The sequence below is a fragment of the Setaria viridis genome, chromosome 7, assembly GCF_005286985.2.
Source record: "Setaria viridis chromosome 7, Setaria_viridis_v4.0, whole genome shotgun sequence".
Taxonomy (NCBI): domain Eukaryota; kingdom Viridiplantae; phylum Streptophyta; class Magnoliopsida; order Poales; family Poaceae; genus Setaria; species Setaria viridis.
The window spans coordinates 21,848,945-21,869,024 of record NC_048269.2 but is presented as its reverse complement, the minus strand read 5'-3'; the positions used below and the strand labels follow the sequence as shown (position 1 = coordinate 21,869,024).

The window sequence follows — 20,080 nt, the reverse complement described above, 5'->3', positions numbered from 1 at the left end:
CATGGAGGACCTCGGCAGTCTACGGGCGACTTGCACGGTCATGCGCCGCGTGTGCGGCTAGCGTGCCGTCGGACGTCGCGTGGCATTGCTACGGTGCTGGGAGGAGATGCAGTGGAACCAGCCCGGTAGGTACTACTCCCTACTCCATCTACTGCTTGATGTGGGGGAACTCGGAGGCCTCCTTGCTCACAGGGATCCCAGACTTCTTCGGGGGATACCAGTCGTCCCTCGATCAGCTCTCCCGTGCCGCCGTGGCCGGGCTCAATGTGGTGGCAGATCTGTACACTTTGATGCTGTACAGGAATGCTGGCGGTGCCGCCGCCGATGACATGGCCAAGATGTACATCCGTCGCTTGGAGGGCGAAGAAGGAACGGCGACGAGCAGCGGCCCAAAGATGCTCCACAACCACGTCTGTCGGGAGTACCGTGAGGACGCCATGTACCTCGTGGTGCGAATCCTATGGAACAACGTTGCGCTGCTGTTGGCACCGGGTCGCGGTGAATTCCCCTGCGATGGAGGCGGCTGCGGTTTCCCTAATGGCTATGAAGAAGATACGTTGTTTTGCAATGAGGACTGCAGGCTACACCATGAGCTTGCGGCGTTCAAACGGAGACTAGTTGACTAATTCAGTCTTTGTATATCTATATGCAGCTGTGAATTATCGTTATCTTTTGCGTTTCTTTTGCTTGTGCATGATGTCGTCCAGGAATGGTTAATGTAATGGTAGTACTAGTGTTTGATCTAGCGTCATGTTTGATCTATGTCATAGCGTCGTGTTTGATCTATGTACTAGTGGATGACACCTGCTTACATATTCCATGTTGCATTGTATAACCTCATTTTGCTTACATCGTCCCTTTGTCGTTCTCAAGAGTATATGATATGCTAGGTACGAAAGCATGTGAAAGCTATCTTCATAATTTATACTGATGTGTCATGTCCACCATCACCATATCGGGGCATGTCATGTTTTGCGTCACCGTGTAATGTCAGGCTCCTACACAATTAAAATAATCGATCACTATGAATGAAAATCGGCAAAGTCTCATTAGGTGAGAGGCTTATATCCACCTCACACTAAAAACACGACTTCAAAGGAAAAATATCTTACAATGCATACTTTCGACTCACAGGAAAAATATTACAATGCATACTTACATTCTAGAAGGTTTTAAAAATTACAAGAGACTTTGACACGCGTAAGGATAAAATCATAGTAATGAATACTTGTAAAGAAGAGTGTGGAAGTTATTTACAAATATCTAACTCTAGAATTTTCTCTCATCCTTATATATCCTAGGCCCTGTAGTGTATCGATCCGGGGCAACCGCCCAGGGCCCCCAAAGCCAAGTATACTTGTATATTACATATAGCTTATGTATACTAAGTGACCAACTTAAACCAAGCAAACAACTGGTCCAAGTTCATCCAATCACCCATTCGGTAGTTCATCTCCACCGCCAGTCCATCCTTGCACCACCGATGACTAAGGAAAAAGATTAGCCCCCAACTAATTAGATTAGTATTTAGTTCCTTATGGTATATTCTTCCATTTTTCCTATTTCTTGAACACAAATTAGATCCAAATCAAAATTTTAATGTTGATTTAAAAAAAACTCTAGTATAGCTGGTTAGATGTAGCAGCATGTATGCTATAGTTTTGACTTGTAAATATAGCACAAACCGCATAATATCTTCGTCAAACTTGTACTCAACAACAGGAATGTCTTCAAGCCGAAGCTGCAAAGGCGCAAAAATCGACTTCTCCAACTAGTCCGCTGCTCCTCTCCGCTACGCCCTGCCCACTCCATGCCGCTGTTCTGGCTGCACTTCGGCCCGTGTATGCGCTCGCGGACGTGGCCACCAGCCACCTACTCCGCCGCTGGGCTCGTCGGCCCATATGCCTCTCAAACCGGCCGCCGCAGGGCGCCGTGGCCGCGCGCTTGCGCCCCTCCGCGCACTACGGCCCTCACCTGCATAGCCCGAAGACGCACGCCCCACTCTAGGCGGCCGGGTTCAGCACGGCGCTGTGGCCTCGCCGCGCGTGCCTCTGCTACAGTCCCTACTCACACCCGCCGCAGGCACAGATCATCATGAGAATACAAGGATGCGGATGAGCGCGGAGGAACTCACCGGACCGGAGGCCTTGCCGAAGAGGGGTGGGGGCCGCCCGCCGGCGCTGCCTCGTCGATTCCGTCAGGAGAAAAAGGAAGACGAGAATGGGGATTGGGGAGGGGGTTTTGCTTTTCGAAACTTGCCCGTGCTTTTTCACCTGTGGGGGATCCAAAGGTTGTACTTGTCCGGCTGCAGGCTGGCAAGGCTCAGGGTGGGAGCCGAGCTATGGAGGAAGCAGGAAGGTGTATTTTGCCTTTTTGCTTTTCTTCACCACCTGTCCACTATTGCTATTCCGTTCGTTAATTTTTGTTCTTGCAGTACGTAGACCGGCAAGTATTTATTTACATCCCATCCAGATCGCTCTTGACTGCTTTCCTTGTGTGTGTTTGAGCCTTGTGGTGCCTAAATGAATGGATGGAATTCTATTACCACGTACCGTTTCAAAGCTCACATGAAATATAGATCTTCTTGGCAAACAAGAGGGATAGAGGAAAAGGAGACCAAACAACACAAATGAAATTCGGTAGTTTTTTTTTTCCTTTTAGTTTTTGTTTTTGTTGAGTGTGGAGATGATATCATCAGCATGCGATGATGGCATATTGTTTCATTTTTTTTCATTTGGTTTGATTTCAACTCCCAACACATGTAAAATTAAAGAGGGGAACCCTTACCTAGCACTCGTCAGTCGCGATGGCATGGTCAATCCGCCGCAGCAAGATCGTCGCTGCACTAGCCATCCCATTGATCCTGGCTAGGACCACACGCGCACTATATGTATGGCTCTATAAGTAGCTTATTTAATTTGAGCGTCGCTAATAAGAGTTGTCATGGATTTGTGACAATTTGGGTAAATCTATGGATACACCACTACCGGAAATCTAAAAATTGCCGAGTGTTTTTTTTCGAACACTCGGCAAACAAGCTCTTCGCCGAGTGCCAAGCTAAAAATACTCGGCAAAGAAAAAACACTCGGCAAATTGAATCTTTACCGAGTGTCATGAAAAAAACACTCGGCAAACCCGTCTCTTTGCCGAGTGTCAAAAAAAAACACTCGGCAAAGAGGGGGCTTTGCCGAGTGTCAAAAAAGACACTCGGCAAAGAGGGGGGTTTGCCGAGTGTTTTTTTTGACACTCAGCAAAAAAATAATTTTTTCCCTCTTTTCACCTTGAAATTTTTTCTACTCCCCACATGGTACTTCATATTAAAATTTGGTATATTTTTGGATTTGTTTGCTATATTTAATTAATTAATTGCATTTTAAGGGAATTTTTAGTATAAGTCAAATTTGAACTGCAAGTGATTCAAATTATAGAATAAAATGTGTAGAAAAATGATATTTATGTTATTTAGCCCAGTTTGAGTCCTTACCCATGAAATGAAAAGAAATTTCAAACATCTTGTTCAGGAAACATAACCACAAACATGTGATCGAATGATTTTTAAATTCTAAAAAAGGCAAACGAAGTCGGAAAATCATGAGATTTGTCATGGTGGGATGATATCATACGTGGAGGTTGTGGTAAAAAATTGAGAAGGTTTTGCACATTTTGTCACGTGCGATGTTTACAAGCCGAAGCATCTCCGAAGAAGAATAGTAGCGTTGAGAAGAATTCGATTAGATTTAGAGTCAAAGTGACGGTCGAGATTTGATTTGACCACAAAACTTTTTTTATATGCAATAGAGAACATATATTGTTTCAGGTGTCATTTTGCTAATTTTTTGGAACTGTTGGATATTTTGAATAATGTATTAAAGGTAATTATATAATGTTTGCCGAATGTTTTTTCTTTTCACACTCGGCAAATATCTTTTTTCTTTTTCTTTGCCGAGTGTCCCGTGGGGGACACTCGGCAAACGTCAACACCAAGAATTTTACCCGTCCCCCCGGCCCCCCGTCCCCAGCACCCCAGCCTCCAGCGCCCCCCCGACGCCCCTCTCCACCTAGCTCCGCCCCCCACCTCCCTCTCACCGCTGCCGGCTAGCTGCCGTCGCCGCCCCTTCCCTCCCTCCCTCTCCCTCTCCTGTCGACGCCCCTCACCCTCCACTCCCCTCCTCCCTCCCGGCGACGGCGCGGCCCGCCCCTCCAGGCCGGATCTGGCGGCGGCGCGGCCCCTCCCGGTCGGATCCATCGGCGGCGCGGCCCCTCCCGGTCGGATCCGGCTACTGCGCGGCCCCTCCCGGCCAGATCCGGCGGCGGCGCGGCCGCCCCTCCTTTCCCCGGCGAGGCCCCCTCCCCTTCCCGGCCGGATGTGGCGGCGTGGCGGGTGGCAGCAGGAGGCGAGGCGGCGTGGTGGCGGGCGGCAGCGGGCGAGGCGGCGTGCAGGTGGCGAGCGGCAGCGGGCGAGGCGGCATGCAGGTGGCGGGTGGCAGCGGGCGAGGCGGCGTTCGGGTGGCGGGCGGCAGCGGGCGAGGCGGCGTACGGGTGGCGGGCGGCAGCGGGCGAGGCGGCGTGGGGGCAGCAGGCGAGGCGGCTCGGTGGCGGGCGGCAGCGGGCGAGGCGGCTCGGTGGCGGGCGGCAGCAGGCGAGGCGGCGTGGTGGCGGGTGGCAGCGGGTGAGGCGGCGTGGTGGCGTGGTGGCCGGCGGCCGGTGTTTTTGTTTTTTTTTATATTTTTCCGAAAATGTTTGCCGAGTGCCCGACGTTCGGCACTCGGCAACTGCACTGTTTGCCGAGGTGAAATTTGCCAAGTACAGTTCGGTGAACTCTTTGCCGAGTGTTTTTAGACCTTTGCCGAGTGCCCAAGGCACTCGGCAAACTTCGTGTTTCCGGTAGTGCACAAATCATTCTCGTAGTATTTGTGTTTAACGCAGGGCTAGGTATACCAACGAAAGCAGTGCTGCTTTTCCATATCTTACTTTATGCTGCGGTTTTTTCGTGCTCTCCGTACCGAGGAGATGTGGGAGCTGCAGCCTGCAGGCGGCTGCTGCTCTTCAGAACAGACCTGCTTGCAGATCATTCTTTTGGTGTTGTCCTTTTGCCGGTCTTTTATCTCTCTTCCGGCGATGCGATGTGCATTTGTGTCGCGCAGTGGAGTGCAGGTGCTCACATCGTAAAGGTAAAAAAATAAAGCAATCTACGTGCAAAATACGTGCAACTAGTTTGTTTAGTAGATCTATCTTCCTTTATTCTGCCCGTGTGCACTGGTGATTAATGACTGAGTGGTAGTACATTGTGAAGTCTCTTTATTAATTCTACTAGTTGTGTAATTATCGATCACGAGGGGGCATTAAGGGCACGTACAACAGTTTAGATAGCTGTTGTCTATTTGATTTGCCATGTTAGACACAGACAGCCAAAAAGATAGCTTGTACAGTGAGCCGTCTATTTAGCTGTCTACGAGCTATTCAATTTATCTTTGTAGCCATTTTGGTGCTCAATTGGTAGAATGCATGATATTAAATTAAATCACATAATATTTTAAAAAATATAAGTATAATATATATTTATATCAATAGGTACTCCAAATACATGATATGATTTAGTAAAGTTGCAATACCATTTACCAAATACTCTAAATGCAAATAAGAAATGAAACTGAACAACAATGCCTAACACTTTCACAGTCCACCGTCGACACAACCCTTCAGTACACACGGTGCATTTCAGTTCACACAATATAAGAAATGAGATGAAACTACCATCACAGTTCACCATCACAATTCACCATCATAGTTCACCCTCGACACAAAAGAGATGACAGACTTAACAGAAAGAAAATGCACTTGACAGACCTTAATGACCAGAACCTGCACTTGACAGCCTCTAGTACTGAACATACATCTTTCGTTCTTGAAAGGAAAGAACAGCTACTACTCAGTTAATTGCTGTGGATTGTAGAATGACTGTTACCACAAAACACAAGAGAGTTTAAGAAGCACAATGCGATTAACAGGGCAGAACAGAATGAACGGGTCATGGATCGCCGAATGGAAAGCCTCTCATCAGCCAATCATCGCAAAACCTCTCACTGGTCAAATGATGCAGCCATAGCTGCAGCTGGAGCCCCGGCGAACCTGATCAAGCTGTTCATCCCATCAACTCTATCTGCAGCCACATTGGCAGTGTCGCCATCGAAGCAATAAGCTGGCGCCTGCCACTTGGAGTCTTCCAGCACTCCTCCCACCTCAAAGCTCATCACATGCTGCTGCATCCCTGGGGAAAACGAGCGCACAAATCACCAAACTGCTGAATCAACCAAGTACTGCGGAAGTGAAGGAATTGAGACTGCAATCTGAAATTTGCGATTCAGGAAAGCAGAGACTGCAATAAGGCAAGCACAATAACAGGATTTAGGAGCAATCCCCAATCAAGAAACTGGGGAGTTGGAAGGTTCTAGACTGCATCTGTGTACTGGGAAATCACAGAACTGGTAACTACCATTGAAGAAATTCCAACGGACGGGGCGGCCGGTGTCGATTTCCTCGTAGTACCAGATGAAATCAACCTTGGTCCACAGATGGAAGTCGAAGCCGTCGACGTGCTCGCGGCCGAGGTACACGGCGCCGTCGGCGAGCCAGTCGAGCGGCAGGATCCCCACGGGGAACTGCATGGTGCGGCAGGACGCGGAGTTGAACTAAAAAACAATCTAACAGCGGGGAGGAGGAAGGGGGGTAAGTAGTACTCACCCGCACGTACGCCGGCTTCTCGTCCTCGCTGTCGCCGCCCGCGGTGAATTCGCCTGCGATGGCGGCGGCTGCGGCTTCCCTAATGGCTACGGAGAAGATACGCTGTTTTGCAGTGAGGACTGCAGGCTACGTCATGAGCTTCGGCGTTCAAACGGAGACTAGTTGACTAATTTAGTCTTTGTATATCTATATGTAGCTGTGAATTATCGTTATCTTTTGCGTTTCTTTTGCTTGTGCATGATGTCGTTCAGGAATGGTTAATGTAATGGTAGTAGTGTTTGATCTAGCGTCGTGTTTGATCTATGTACTAGTGGATGACACTTGCTTATATATTCCATGTTGCATTGTATAACCTCATTTTGCTTACATCGTCCCTTGGTCGTTGTCAAGAGTATATGATATGCTAGGTACGAAAGCATGTGAAAGCTATCTTCATAATTTATACTGATGTGTCATGTCCACCATCACCATATCGAGGCATGTCATGTTTTGCGTCACCGTGTAATGTCAGGCTCCTACACAATTAAAATAATCGATCACTATGAATGAAAATCGTGAGGCAAAGTCTCATTAGGTGAGAGGCTTATATCCACCTCACACTAAAAACACGACTTCAAAGGAAAAATATCTTACAATGCATACTTTCGACTCACAGGAAAAATATTACAATGCATACTTACATTCTAGAAGGTTTTAAAAATTACAAGAGACTTTGACACGCGTAAGGATAAAATCATAGTAATGAATACTTGTAAAGAAGAGTGTGGAAGTTATTTACAAATATCTAACTCTAGAATTTTCTCTCATCCTTATATATCCTAGGCCCTGTAGTGTATCGATCCGGGGCAACCGCCCAGGGCCCCCAAAGCCAAGTATACTTGTATACTACATATAGCTTATGTATACTAAGTGACCAACTTAAACCAAGCAAACAACTGGTCCACGTTCATCCAATCACCCATTCGGTAGTTCATCTCCACCGCCAGTCCATCCTTGCACCACCGATGACTAAGGAAAAAGATTAACCCCCAACTAATTAGATTAGTATTTAGTTCCTTATGGTATATTCTTCCATTTTTCCTATTTCTTGAACACAAATTAGATCCAAATCAAAATTTTAATGTTGATTTAAAAAAAACTCTAGTATAGCTGGTTAGATGTAGCAGCATGTATGCTATAGTTTTGACTTGTAAATATAGCACAAACCGCACAATATCACCGGCTGCTACAAAAGAAACTTGATGTTTTTGTGTTTTATGGGGCCTCCAACATAAATTTCGCCCCGGGCCCCTAAAAACTCAAGACCAGCCCTGGTAGCGAGGCAATCTCTCCCTACCGCACCTTTCTTTTTTTCATTAAGGTCTTATAGGTGTCCTTTCCTTCTTCGTCAAACTTGTACTCAACAACAGGAATGTCTTCAAGCCGGAGCTGCAAAGGCGCAAAAATCGACTTCTCCAACGATATTGTTTGCGATAACGGTGGCAGTGGCTACTCTCGACTGGATGCCATCGTGGGTACCTGAAAGCAAACAAATAACTCGCATAAGCAAAATTTATAGATTAATAATGTAATGCACTGATTTGAACCAAACAGCCCGACAGCCCTACCACTGTGACCTTTATCGTTGCCCACTAGATGATCTCCCACCTACTGTAAGTAGACTATTAATAACCACATATAAAATTGGATATTTATTTCCCCATCTTTGCAAAATATTTCACTTAAGCCCGTTTCAAATTTTGCATTGATGATTTTGCCACGCGAGCATGCTAAGGTGAACTAATATGTATGGTCGGATGCACCAAATGATGCATGCATGGATGATCATGAATGGTGTTATTCAACCAATTTTATTGAACTTATGGTTCATACTTCTTAATAGAAAATTATATCAAATTGAATAGCTTCATCCTCGATGATGACGTTTCAATCGCTTCCCACAAAAGTTGGACTATGGAGAGCCAAGAAAATGCTCAAGTATATTTAGCAAGAACCCTTGCAGCTCTTTTCTTTACTCCACCAGATGATTTTTTTTCCTCTCTTTGTGAAGCTATGAGATGAAATGTATATATTGTCTACAGGGGTTCAACCATTTGTGACCCTTTTTCACTGGGATTCGCCACAGGCATTAGAAGATAAATACGGAGGATTCCTTAGTCCTAATATCATGTAAGCCATGTTTTCTTACTCCTTTGCAGCTCAAACATACCATTAGCTCAGCATGCATATGCAGATATGCTAAACTGGGAAGCGACGACCAGATTAGGAAGCTCTTACTGATCAATACGAGCTGATAATTTAGTTGAACTACTAGAAAGCTTCCAGGTATTAGAAAAATTGACAACATATCCTTGAGAAAAAGAACCAAAAAAGGAGAGGAAAAACTTGCCCATTGACACTGCCATTTGCTAATGATGGATTAATTAATCTTAATAGATTCGTCTCGCGAATTAGACTTCATTTGTGTAATTAGTTTTGTAATTAGCTCATGTTTAATCCTCCTAATTAGCATCCGAACATCCGATGTGACCCTGCTAAAGTTTAGCACCTTATATTCATACACCCCCTTAGTTCTTTCACCTGCTAAGCCTTTAATTAATCCTCGCATGCTTTGTTAAGGTTTAGTAGTGGTTGTGCAAGCTTTTCGGTACCTCGCCTTGCTTTGCTTCCGCTACGCTTTGAGCGTCTCTAATCGTTCCTAAGGTGAGCTTGTTACGAGTTGACTTGTGTCATCTTGGTGATTAGACGCGAGGTGTGTTTGGGATGGCAATCGGGATGTAGGCCTTATTCTTGGAGAGAATTTATAAAGGCTCCCATTCACCCCCATCTAGTCGTCCATCCCGATCCTTCAATTGATATTAGAGCTTGGTTAAGGATCATACTACCTTAATCGGCTTTGTGATCCATGGAGCAACAAGCGAAAGGGCGATTTTGCTTGTGGATTTGGTTTTCGTGATTTGAGCTTGCTTTCGACTAATTCTAACCAGTGCTTTGAGTTATGGCACCAAGCTCTTATTCTATTGGTTCTTTGTCCTTAGGTGGTACGATTGCATCTAAGGATGACCACAAGTGGAGAAAGAAGCGTGATAAGCTGAACAAGGATGATGAAGCGAAGGCATTGATGCGTTTAATGGAAAAGATGCCTCAAGAAGATGATCTTCGACACAAGCTTCACAACATGAGTAAAGATAAACTCTCCCAAGGTATAATTGGTTTGTTCACTCACCTTTGTGCTTATGGCAGGACGATTATGGAGCTTAAGAAGAATTTGGACATGTCTAGACTTGATAATATATTAATATGAATACTTCAACTTCTTGCAAGTCTAACTTACCTTTGCTATGCAAATCTTGTGATGCCTTGCTTATTGAAAATGAGAAATTGAAAAGAGATGTCTTTCTTGGTGACAAGCAACTTGAATGTCGTAGAAACTTATTTGATGAGCTCTCAGTTGATTATGATGCTTTAAAATCTTAAAATGACTTGTTGAAAGCCCATGCCTCTATGGCATGTAATTCATGTGTTGCTTTGAACAATGATCTTGCTAAGGCTAGAGATGAAGTTATTTTGTTAAAGTGCAATGCTTCTTTACCATGTAGCTCATGTGAGTCTTTGCATGTTGAAATGAATAAATTAACATTGACTCATTCCACATGTGTAGAACAACTTTGAAGGTTCCCATTCACCACCCCCCTCGACGTTCCGGTCCTTCATACTGCATGCCACCATCTAATACTCGCCCATGCAGAAACCGTCCGTTTGTACAAAGAAAAATATCAGGTAAGTGATGAATTCTCATGCAGATGCAACTTATGAACAACCGATGGAATGATGATTTGTGGTCGATTGATATTTCAATGTTTGTGAACGGAAATTTAATGGATAGGTTGACATGGTACAGAAGCTAGCTATTTCTTCTAGTCTATGGATATATTCAGAAGTTGTACAGTTTAATAGGAGAACAGAGGTTCTAAAGTTTACAAGTGTTTTGGGCCTTAATAAATTGAAAACGTGATGAATCCTATTTCCAAATACAAATTCATTTAAGCTTGTTCTTAGTCATTTTTATTTATGACTATTTCATATAGATTGACAATATAAGAATGATCTAATCAAATTCATCATGAAAAACTTACATTACATATAACATATTTATATTGATATTAGTCCAAGTGTCATACTGGATACCATCCTTCCTAATAGACGTATATAACATCAGAGGGAGTGATTGGTTATTCGATAAATAAGCATGTATCCAGAATGTATTGCTTAGTTTGTTAGCCAAATAATGACATTCCGATCGTGGCAAACAGGGTTAAGCAGAGGGGAAAGATTGAATGTCATTATTTGGCGAACGACCATTAGTCTGAGATATTCAATGTCACATTGCAGGCTGTGCAAAAGGGAAAGATTGGAATAACTTTGGTCACAAATTGGTTTCTTCCTTTCTCCCGATCTAAATCCGATGGTCATGCAGCCAGACATGCCTTAGACTTCATGTTTGGATGGTAAATTCCATATTGCCCTAAAAAAGAGTCATTGTCAAAGTTTGTAGTAGGATCAAAATTTTAATAGGAATGTGCTTTAGGTTTATAGACCCCCTCATTTCACTATCCACTAAGCATGAGAAGATTGGTAAGAAAATGCTTGCCGCGGTTCACAAAGGAACAATCTGAGTTGGTCAAGGGTGCATTCGACTTCATCGGACTCAACTACTAAACTGCAAGCTACGTTGATAGCCTTCCTCCATCAAATGGCCTCAACCTCAGCTATACCACTGATTCTCGGGCTAATCGTACCAGTGAGTCACCTCAATGATCCTTGTGTCACCTCAATGAATCCAAGGATCATTAGTTCCTATTATTGATCTCATATTAAAGAAGAGAGTATTTGAATCCACATGACATTTTATTGTTGCAGAATTCTAGAACAAAATAGAGAATCTTTTTTAACAAAACTAAGGATGTCATATATATTAGATTGAATCATCTGCTTGAAATGTTTCTTTAGCAACATTTGAGATTGTTTTGGAAGCACAAGCATTTCCCTCCTTTTCTGTTGTCGATATACAAGTACTAACTTCCTTCTATTTATTGTTAGGTGTGCGAAATGGTGTCCCTATAGGTCCTCAGGTAAACATACAAAGCAAATTATTATAATAGAAATAACAGTGATCTCCCCTCTCCTGAGCACAATTTCATAATGCCCTTCCGAAAGCATGGTAGCAGCTCCCAGTAATAAAGTTATGAACAATTTATCAACAAAAAAAAATGTTACAGCATTGGTTCAACATGTGCCTTCCTGTCCATAAATATTCAATAAAAAATAAAACCTTCACAGCTTGATTTCCTTTTTCAATTATGTGCTTGATCTGTTGATATATTTTTATTTTCAAACCAATATTGTGATTTCTCATGACATTTGGCGGTGCTACTGTGTGGTAAGGGATAGTAAGCACTAGGAATTTTGCTCTGCTCTGCTCTCCCTCTTATGTGTGACGATTCATTTCCATAAATGGGGTTTATGCAGGCTGGTACTTCTTGGATCTACATTGACCCTCAAGGCTTCCGTAAGCTGCTGCTTTACGTTAAGGAAAACCACGGCAATCCTCCGATCTATATCACTGAAAACGGTAACTTCTGTTGATACATTTGCTTCTTTAATTTGCTATCAGTAGATTGGGTTATTTCTTCGCTCTTCAAGGAAGAATGACAGACAGAGAAGGATAGCTGAAAATATTTTACTCTGTATTTCAGGAGTTGATGAAGTCAACAACCAGAGTCTACCTCTCCAGGAAGCCCTGAATGATGACACCAGGATAGAGTACCACCACAAGCACCTCCTTGCCCTGGAAAGCGCTATAAGGTCAGAGCTCCAGTAGTCCATGTACAGTTCATTCATGCAACGCAAAGAAACGCCGGAAAACTTCAACTTGCTGCTAGCTGATATGATGGTGCATCATCGCATCTGACTAGTGAGTCACTGCATGCAGGGACGGGGCAAACGTGAAAGGATACTTCGCGTGGTCGCTGCAGGACAACTTCGAGTGAGCGAGCGGCCACACGGTCCGGTTCGGGATATACTTCGTCAACTACACCGATGGCCTCAAGAAGTACCCCAAGAGCCCTGCACACTGGTTCAAGGAGTTCCTCAAGAAATAGGCATGGTCGCATGGAAGACAATGCTAAACAATAAGCATGCATTAGTGTCGACTGGTAACAAGAAAATTGAATAAAGTGTGCTCTTGTTGCAGTGTAAAAGAAAATTATCCTCCATGCACAATAAATCAATAATAAAGAACAAGTTCCCTGTTTGAAGTTGATTCAGATTTCAGAGAGACACCAGACAGGTCTGAATGTTTAAATCCTCTGTTGAGCAGCTGGCTGTCTTGTAGGCTTGTAGCCATGGGCCGGCACATACGACAGCATGTCAAGGTCTCAGCTCCTGAATTACACAAGCCCACAAGCGGCACCGTACAAGGTTTGAGGGGAGAATGATGCCTGCGCGGGACGCCGCTGCTGCCGTGCCGAGCGCGAGCAGCCGCGACCGCTGTGGAGCCGAGCCGAGCCTGTCTTCACCTCCTCACCACGTTCACTTGCTTTTCTTTTTTTCTTTTGAGCAACGCGTTACCTCAGGTGGTCGGCAGATTGTTCAGGCAGCTCGTGCGCGGCCAATTTGCGAAAACGGTGTTGGATTTGTATCTAATTAGGGCCCGTTTGAAAGGGTTTTTGCCAGCCGGCTCCAGATTCACCTGCTTTTCGCAAGCCAATGCACACTATTTCGTAAATCAAGGCAAAGATGAACCGGAAGCTGAATGAAACCAGATTTTTTTTTCACTGGAGAAGCCATTTAGGCCTTGCTCCTTGCTTACAAGGAGTAGTTTGGGATGCGTGACCCCCAATTTATTCGAGTCGATGGTCTTATGATATGCCACGCATAAGTAGATACAAAGGATCGATGCGATGTAATGTAAAACAAAAATCAAAGAAAAGGTAATTGGGTCATGTGTGCTGGCCCATCTCGCCCACTACAAGCATGCCTCTTTTTTTTCATTTTAAAGAACAATGTTGAAATGCACCACAGTTGACGCATTTTTATGATGAATGATATATTGACACGGTGTTGACAAATTAATACGGGAGCTTTGGGATTGCACGAGCATGTCTATGAAGGTGGTGAAGGTGTAGGGAGAGGATTTTGAAAACATGTCTATGACTGTCTTTATGATATGTCAATCAATGGAGTCAACATGGTGATCAACGGGTATGCATTAAGTGACGAGCATATCTATTTCCATGTCAAATACTTCCTCCATCCTAAATTGTAAGTCATTCCAAGAATCTTGGAGAGTCAAAGTATCTCAAGTTTAACCAAATTTATATGATAATATAATAACATTTATGATGTCAACTAAGTATCATTAGATTCTTCATCAATTATATTTTCATAGTATACCTATTTGATGTCATAAATTTTTATAATTTTCTCTATAATTTTGATCAAACTTGAGATGTTTTGACTCTCCAAGATTCTTGGAATGACTTACAATTTGGGATGGAGGGAGTACATAGCTCAAACTATGGTTTCAACTAAACACATCTCAAACACACATGGAGGTGAAATGCAAAAGGAAAGACTATGAATTGGATTACAAATATCGTGACCATTGATAAATAAAGTAGTCACACTGATAAACATAAGAAAATATCGTGAGTATTATGTTAAGATATGAACAAATGTGTGTGTGAGAGAGAAGGGAGTATGTCTCTTAAAATAACCTATCTAACCGATCTTATCTCATCGAGATGCGCTTTAGCAGCCATTTTTTTCGCACTAAAAGCAGTTAGCAGCCGTAGCGCTGCAACCCGAGCAATTTTTTCTGCATATGTCCACTATCTGACTGTTTTTTTTTTAACAAACACACTATCTGACAGCTGCCTACTCGAGATATGCACGTGCATGTCCCTATCGGGGTGGTTATCGCTCATGCATGGATCAGAATCTTGTCGCGATTTGGCCGTGCACGAGCTAGCCGACGTAGTATCTTGCCAGAGTTGCACATGTACTGTACCTGCAGTCCTGCAACCCTGCTGTCATGGTGGGGAAGAGAAACAGAAAATTGCGTTACGTTAGCTAGCCTTTCCGCAAGCCTACATATAACGGGTGCCAACGGAAGCTTTTCCGCGAGCTCACACTCTCCTGCCGCCACACCCATCGAAGGTGGCTGCAACAATGCTTCTTGGTCGTCTTCTACCTCCGTTTCTCCTCCTGGCAGTCGCCTCCGGTGCCTACTACGATGGCGCCGGCCAGCCGCCGGTGAACCGGAGAAGCTTCCCTGAGGGGTTCATCTTCGGGACGGCCTCGTCGGCCTATCAGGCAAGAACTTCTTTGTCGTCCTTACATGGCGTTCTTGCGCATTAGTTTCTCTTTTCTAACTCATAATCGTAGGACATTTACACATTTCCCACTAATCTTCTACGGATCGTGGCTTTACTTTTGCGTTGTTTTTGTTTTTGCCATGGTCGTCTGACGAGTTGCTCTGATGTCCACACGCAGTACGAAGGGGGTGCAGCAGAGGGGGGCAGAGGGCCAAGCATCTGGGACACCTTCACTCATCAGCACGCAGGCATGTTTCATTTCTATAGGAAGCAGGGACTTTAGGAGTGTCTATAAACAAAACATGGAGGCTAAATTGAAACCTAATGCCGTCGCAGCCATGGCTTAGAAATCTTGCCTCAGTTTAGTCAGTTAGCACCACTGGAAAGGGAAATTTCCATGTGTGCTAAAACCGTCAAGAAAATGTAGGAAACCATCAGAAATAATATTTTTGTCGGCCATACGATGGGCCAATACCATCAGAGATAGCTTGATAGAGAAATATGAATTGCACGTCGGTTTCCCAGCAAAAATAATTTTCCTAAAGGTAATTTTCTGGTGGCTGCCTGATAGAAAATTTTAGTGTGATCAGGGTTTTTGAAAACCATTGGGTACAGACAGGTTAGAGCTTTGTTTGTCGGTTCACCCAAGGAAATATATCATTTCCCTGATGATGACTAGACGGCAGAGAAAACTGGGTACCGTCAAAGAAAATACCTGACACGAAAGAAAACTCCCAGATCTGACCCTGCTTTCATGACGAAAAACAACGTCATATTATTGATAGGTACTCCAACATTCAGTCATGGATTAGTCAAGTGGTCACTGCCTGCTCATCTCTATTTTTTTCCCATAGTTTAGTTTATTGAACATGACTAATGAAACAATAGTCCAATGGAGCAAATTTCTTAAATTTTAAGTGGCAAGAAACAATACACAAAGACCCATCTTTGAAATTTTAACAAATTTTTGGTTTGGCAGATAGAATCGCTAACAGAAGCAATGGGGATGTGGCTGTGAATTCCTACCATCTCTACAAGGTCAGAATTCAGTTTGATGTTTTCTGAAAAAGAAAACAGATGCCGCCTTTTGAATTTGTTGATTCTTTGAGAAACTCAATGAATTATACACTCTAATTCGTGTTAGGGACTTTATTTTCTTTCAGATGCTTACCAAAAATATTATAATTGCATAACTCATCCAAAGGGTCTTGCTGGGAAAAAAAACTGCAGGAAGATGTGCGTCTCATGAAGGATATGGGAATGGATGCGTACAGGTTCTCCATCTCATGGACAAGAATTCTTCCAAGTCAGTTTGACCTATTTGTTCAGATGAGCTACTGCATCGTCTTTCATATCTTCCGATGTCCAAGTAGATAAAGTCAAACTTAAAAGTCTGAATCTCTTGACAGATGGAAGTCTGAGCGGTGGAGTCAACAGAGAAGGCGTCAGATACTACAACAATTTGATTGATGAGCTTCTGTTGAAAGGTATACACTAGGACCATAACACTGTTTCTTAACCCACCAGATGGATTTCTAGCCTCATGAAGCTTTTAAAAAAAACATGCATGTGTACACATATCTGCAGGGGTACAACCATTTGTGACCCTTTTTCACTGGGACTCGCCTCAGGCATTAGAAGATAAATATGGAGGATTTCTTAGTCCCAATATCATGTGAGTCACAATTATTGCTCAGTCCTTTTTCAGACAACAATTTCTTAATCCTAATGTCATGTTAAGTCACAGTTCCAAGAGACGAGACGATTGAGAAACAATAATTGCTCCTTAGTAAAGCATTAACAAACACTAGTTGAGTACAATAAGATTGTTTCATTGACATAAAAAAAGATTGATTCATTCTATCTGAACTGCCTTGTTTTTGTATAACATAATAATATGAATGCAAGCATTGGACTATAACAACTTGCTTCAATAATTATTAACATCATGAACTGTACCAATTAAGATGGCCTCGTTCAGCAAGCATTGCACGAATGAACTCTTATCCATATGAACACTGGCTTCCCAAATTCGATGTAGCACTTTGATCATGTATGCTTTGATGTTGTTTGCACATAGAAGTCGCCCACTAAACAAAACTGTAACTATTGCAGCAATGACTATAAGGACTATGCTGAAGTCTGCTTCAGAGAGTTTGGGGACCGAGTGAAGCATTGGATCACTTTCAATGAGCCGTGGACCTTCTGCTCTGTGGGCTATGCATCCGGCACATTTCCACCAGCCCGGTGCTCATCATGGGAGGAGGGCAAGTGCAGCGTTGGGGATTCAGGAAGGGAACCTTACACTGCATGTCATTATCAGCTCCTTGCCCATGCAGAAGCAGCTCGTTTGTATAAGGAAAAATACCAGGTCAGAAATAAATGCACTCTCAACACAGTTGCAATTGTTGAATGAATAATACATCAATTTGGACTATCCAAATTTGACTTTGATCTTTAATTTATCTTCTGAGTTTAGTTTCGATTGGGTCTAGTGTAAAAGTGGGGAAGTTGAGTCATCTAATTTACTAACTGATTTTTTCTCTTATTTCTTTTCGAAGACCTCCAGCAGACAAGGGTTTTTTGGATTATAAATTTTTAGAGTATGTCAAATCTATGTCCATAGTTAGTTCGTGACTTCATCAGAACCAACTTGGGTTTTATAGAAAAGTGATAGATGGACTATAATAACAGGAATTAGCTATTTCAGTTTTTTTCAGTGGCCTAGTTAATTATTTCAGGTTAGCCAAAGTCATCTTCTAGTGTATGGGACTATGGATATATTCGGAACTTGCACATCAGAAACTTAATTGAATCCTACAAGATGTATGTATATAGCTAGTAATATAGTTAGTTGTGTCTGTATGGAAACTTCTTCTATGCTCTCAACAATAAATCCTGCCTCAGGTGTACGTGATGCAAACATTCAGTAAGAATAAATGGAATATGTTATTTAAAGGAGCAAGTTTTGGAGAATATACTCTGTTAGCCAAATGAATTCCTTTTGTAGCCAAACCTTGGTATTTCCGTTCGTCGTAATGGAAATGGGGTAAAGTCTCGTATCGGGAAAAAAATCCTTTTTTGACCACGATTTTGATCTCTCACAATTGCATGACATATTGAATGCAGGGTGTACAGAAGGGTAAGATTGGAATAACTTTAGTCTCACATTGGTTTACTCCCTTCTCCCGTTCCAAATCCGATGTTGCAGCAGCGAGACGTCAAGTAGATTTCATGCTTGGATGGTATATTCTAGGTGACCCTTGCAAAATTTCATCAAAACAAATCAAAACTTATAACAAGATGCATATTTTACTGGGAATACTCTTGAAGGTCCATGGACCCCCTCATTAGAGGAGACTACCCACTAAACATGAGAAGGTTGGTGGGAGATCGCCTTCCAAGATTCACAAAAGAACAATCTGAGTTGGTCAAGGGTGCATTCGATTTCATCGGGCTCAACTACTACACGGGATACTACACTAAGGACGTTCCTCCATCCCTGAACAAGAGCTATAACACAGACTCTCAAGCTAATACTACTGGTGAGTCAACAAAGTGTCGACAACCATCTGTTCTTGTTAATCTAATGTTAATGAAGAGCCTTTGAATTCGATCAAGAGTATTGTCTCTACAGCCTCTGCTGCACTAAATTATTTTGAGCAAGGTTGAGATTCGGTTTGGAACTGCATGCATTATTCCTTGTTCAGTTTCTTCTGATACGTACTGACATCATCTTATATTAGGTGTTCGGAATGGTTTCCTTATTGGTCGTCAGGTAACTAGTCATGTCTCCAAACAACCACTTCAATTCTCCAGCAGTAACTTCCCTTCCCATTTTATGTGTGATGATTCATTTCAAGAAGTGGAATACATGTATGCAATTGTAGGCTGCTTCACCTTCGCTCTACATCTACCCTCAAGGCTTCCGTGAGCTACTGCTCTATGTGAAGGAAACCTATGGAAATCCTACCATCTACATCACTGAAAATGGTAATACTGTCGTTTAGTACCATCTCCTTTTGCATTCAACTCACCACTGTAGTACAACACAGAAAGAAGAACTAAAAACAGAAATTGTCTGAAGATATCCCTCCCTCACCCTGTCTTTAGGCGTTGATGAAGCCACCAACAACAGCCTGCCACTACATGAAGCCCTGAAGGATGACATCAGGATAGAGTACTACCAGAAGCACCTTCTTGCGCTGTTAAGTGCTATAAGGTCAGAGCAAATTAGTCATGAGCATACTCTAGTATCACTGAATATGAAGATGCCCGTGACTCGACCGTCTCGCATCTGACTTTTTTTTTTTGCAGAGATGGAGCAAACGTGAAAGGGTACTTTGCATGGTCGTTGCTCGATAACTTCGAGTGGAGGGATGCCTTCACGGTCCGATTTGGGATAAACTTCGTGGACTACAATGATGGATTGAAGCGATACCCCAAGAATTCCGCGCATTGGTTCAGAAAATTCTTGCAGAAATAAGCGTCCCGTTATGGGAAATAATGGTAGCATCTCATACTTAGGCGCTGCCGCATGTGTTCTGTGCCGTTTCAAGCAGTGCGCTTGTTCTTTTCTGGAAATAAAGTGCGGGAGTTGAGCTCAGTTCAGTTCAGTGAGCAAACTAAATCATGCGATTTGCTGGAATAATAAGAGCTAAGGGGCCCGTTTGTTACTTGTTATGCATGCTCTGCCTGCAATTTCCAATTGTGCATAATTTCTTAGATGTTCAATAAAGAAGATTTTTTACAATACAGTAGCAAAAGCCACATTTTCATTCATTTCATAATATTATCTCTTACCATTAATTTTTAGATTCAAAATTAGATCAACACCATGACATGCTCGTGCATGGTTCACAGGAAACAATTGTTCCTATCACAATATAAAAATGATTTGATCGATTCAGCTGCCACTAAACAAAAGGGACATGACAAGAAGCTGAAATTAAATTACAGTA

The 20,080-nt window shown here is 43.1% G+C and overlaps 2 protein-coding genes and 1 pseudogene across 3 annotated transcripts; 2 read left to right on the top strand and 1 right to left on the bottom strand.

Moving 5' to 3' along the window:
• Positions 1–5,740: 5,740 nt before the first annotated feature.
• LOC117864753 (uncharacterized protein At4g14100) lies at positions 5,741–7,007 on the bottom strand. Of its 2 annotated transcripts, none has more exons than XM_034748852.2 (2): positions 6,494–6,723; positions 5,741–6,268 (listed from the first exon to the last, which is right to left on the bottom strand). In XM_034748852.2, the coding sequence occupies exons 1-2, from the start codon at positions 6,663–6,665 to the stop codon at positions 6,081–6,083; spliced, it is 360 nt and encodes a 119-aa protein (XP_034604743.2). In that variant the 5' UTR covers positions 6,666–6,723; the 3' UTR covers positions 5,741–6,080. The 2 variants fall into 2 exon arrangements, 1 of the variants encoding a protein (XP_034604743.2); XR_011898658.1 differs by lacking the exon at positions 6,494–6,723 and adding an exon at positions 6,742–7,007 and having other exon boundaries at positions 6,141–6,268.
• Positions 7,008–9,739: 2,732 nt separating this feature from the next.
• LOC117864751 (beta-glucosidase 13-like) lies at positions 9,740–12,902 on the top strand (annotated as a pseudogene).
• Positions 12,903–14,901: 1,999 nt separating this feature from the next.
• Positions 14,902–19,795, top strand: LOC117862917 (beta-glucosidase 12). Its single transcript, XM_034746470.2, has 13 exons — positions 14,902–15,117; positions 15,298–15,367; positions 16,099–16,157; positions 16,350–16,425; positions 16,529–16,606; positions 16,707–16,794; positions 17,235–17,490; positions 18,249–18,364; positions 18,453–18,664; positions 18,866–18,897; positions 19,010–19,112; positions 19,233–19,341; positions 19,437–19,795. Exons 1-13 carry the CDS (start codon positions 14,974–14,976, stop codon positions 19,603–19,605), a joined length of 1,512 nt encoding a protein of 503 aa, XP_034602361.1. The 5' UTR covers positions 14,902–14,973; the 3' UTR covers positions 19,606–19,795.
• The last annotated feature ends 285 nt before the right edge of the window (positions 19,796–20,080 follow it).

What these genes read in the sequence shown, in the direction of transcription:
- LOC117864753 (XM_034748852.2), bottom strand. Translation starts at nt 6,665, where the DNA reads ATGCAGTTCCCCGTGGGGATCCTGCCGCTCGACTGGCTCGCCGACGGC. An exon ending in CCGTTGGAATTTCTTCAATG is followed by an intron (nt 6,269 to 6,493) that starts GTAGTTACCAGT and finishes CGTTTTCCCCAG; the next exon opens with GGATGCAGCAGCATGTGATG.
- LOC117862917 (XM_034746470.2), top strand. Translation starts at nt 14,974, where the DNA reads ATGCTTCTTGGTCGTCTTCTACCTCCGTTTCTCCTCCTGGCAGTCGCC. An exon ending in ATTCCTACCATCTCTACAAG is followed by an intron (nt 16,158 to 16,349) that starts GTCAGAATTCAG and finishes AAAAAACTGCAG; the next exon opens with GAAGATGTGCGTCTCATGAA. An exon ending in CATCTACATCACTGAAAATG is followed by an intron (nt 19,113 to 19,232) that starts GTAATACTGTCG and finishes CCCTGTCTTTAG; the next exon opens with GCGTTGATGAAGCCACCAAC.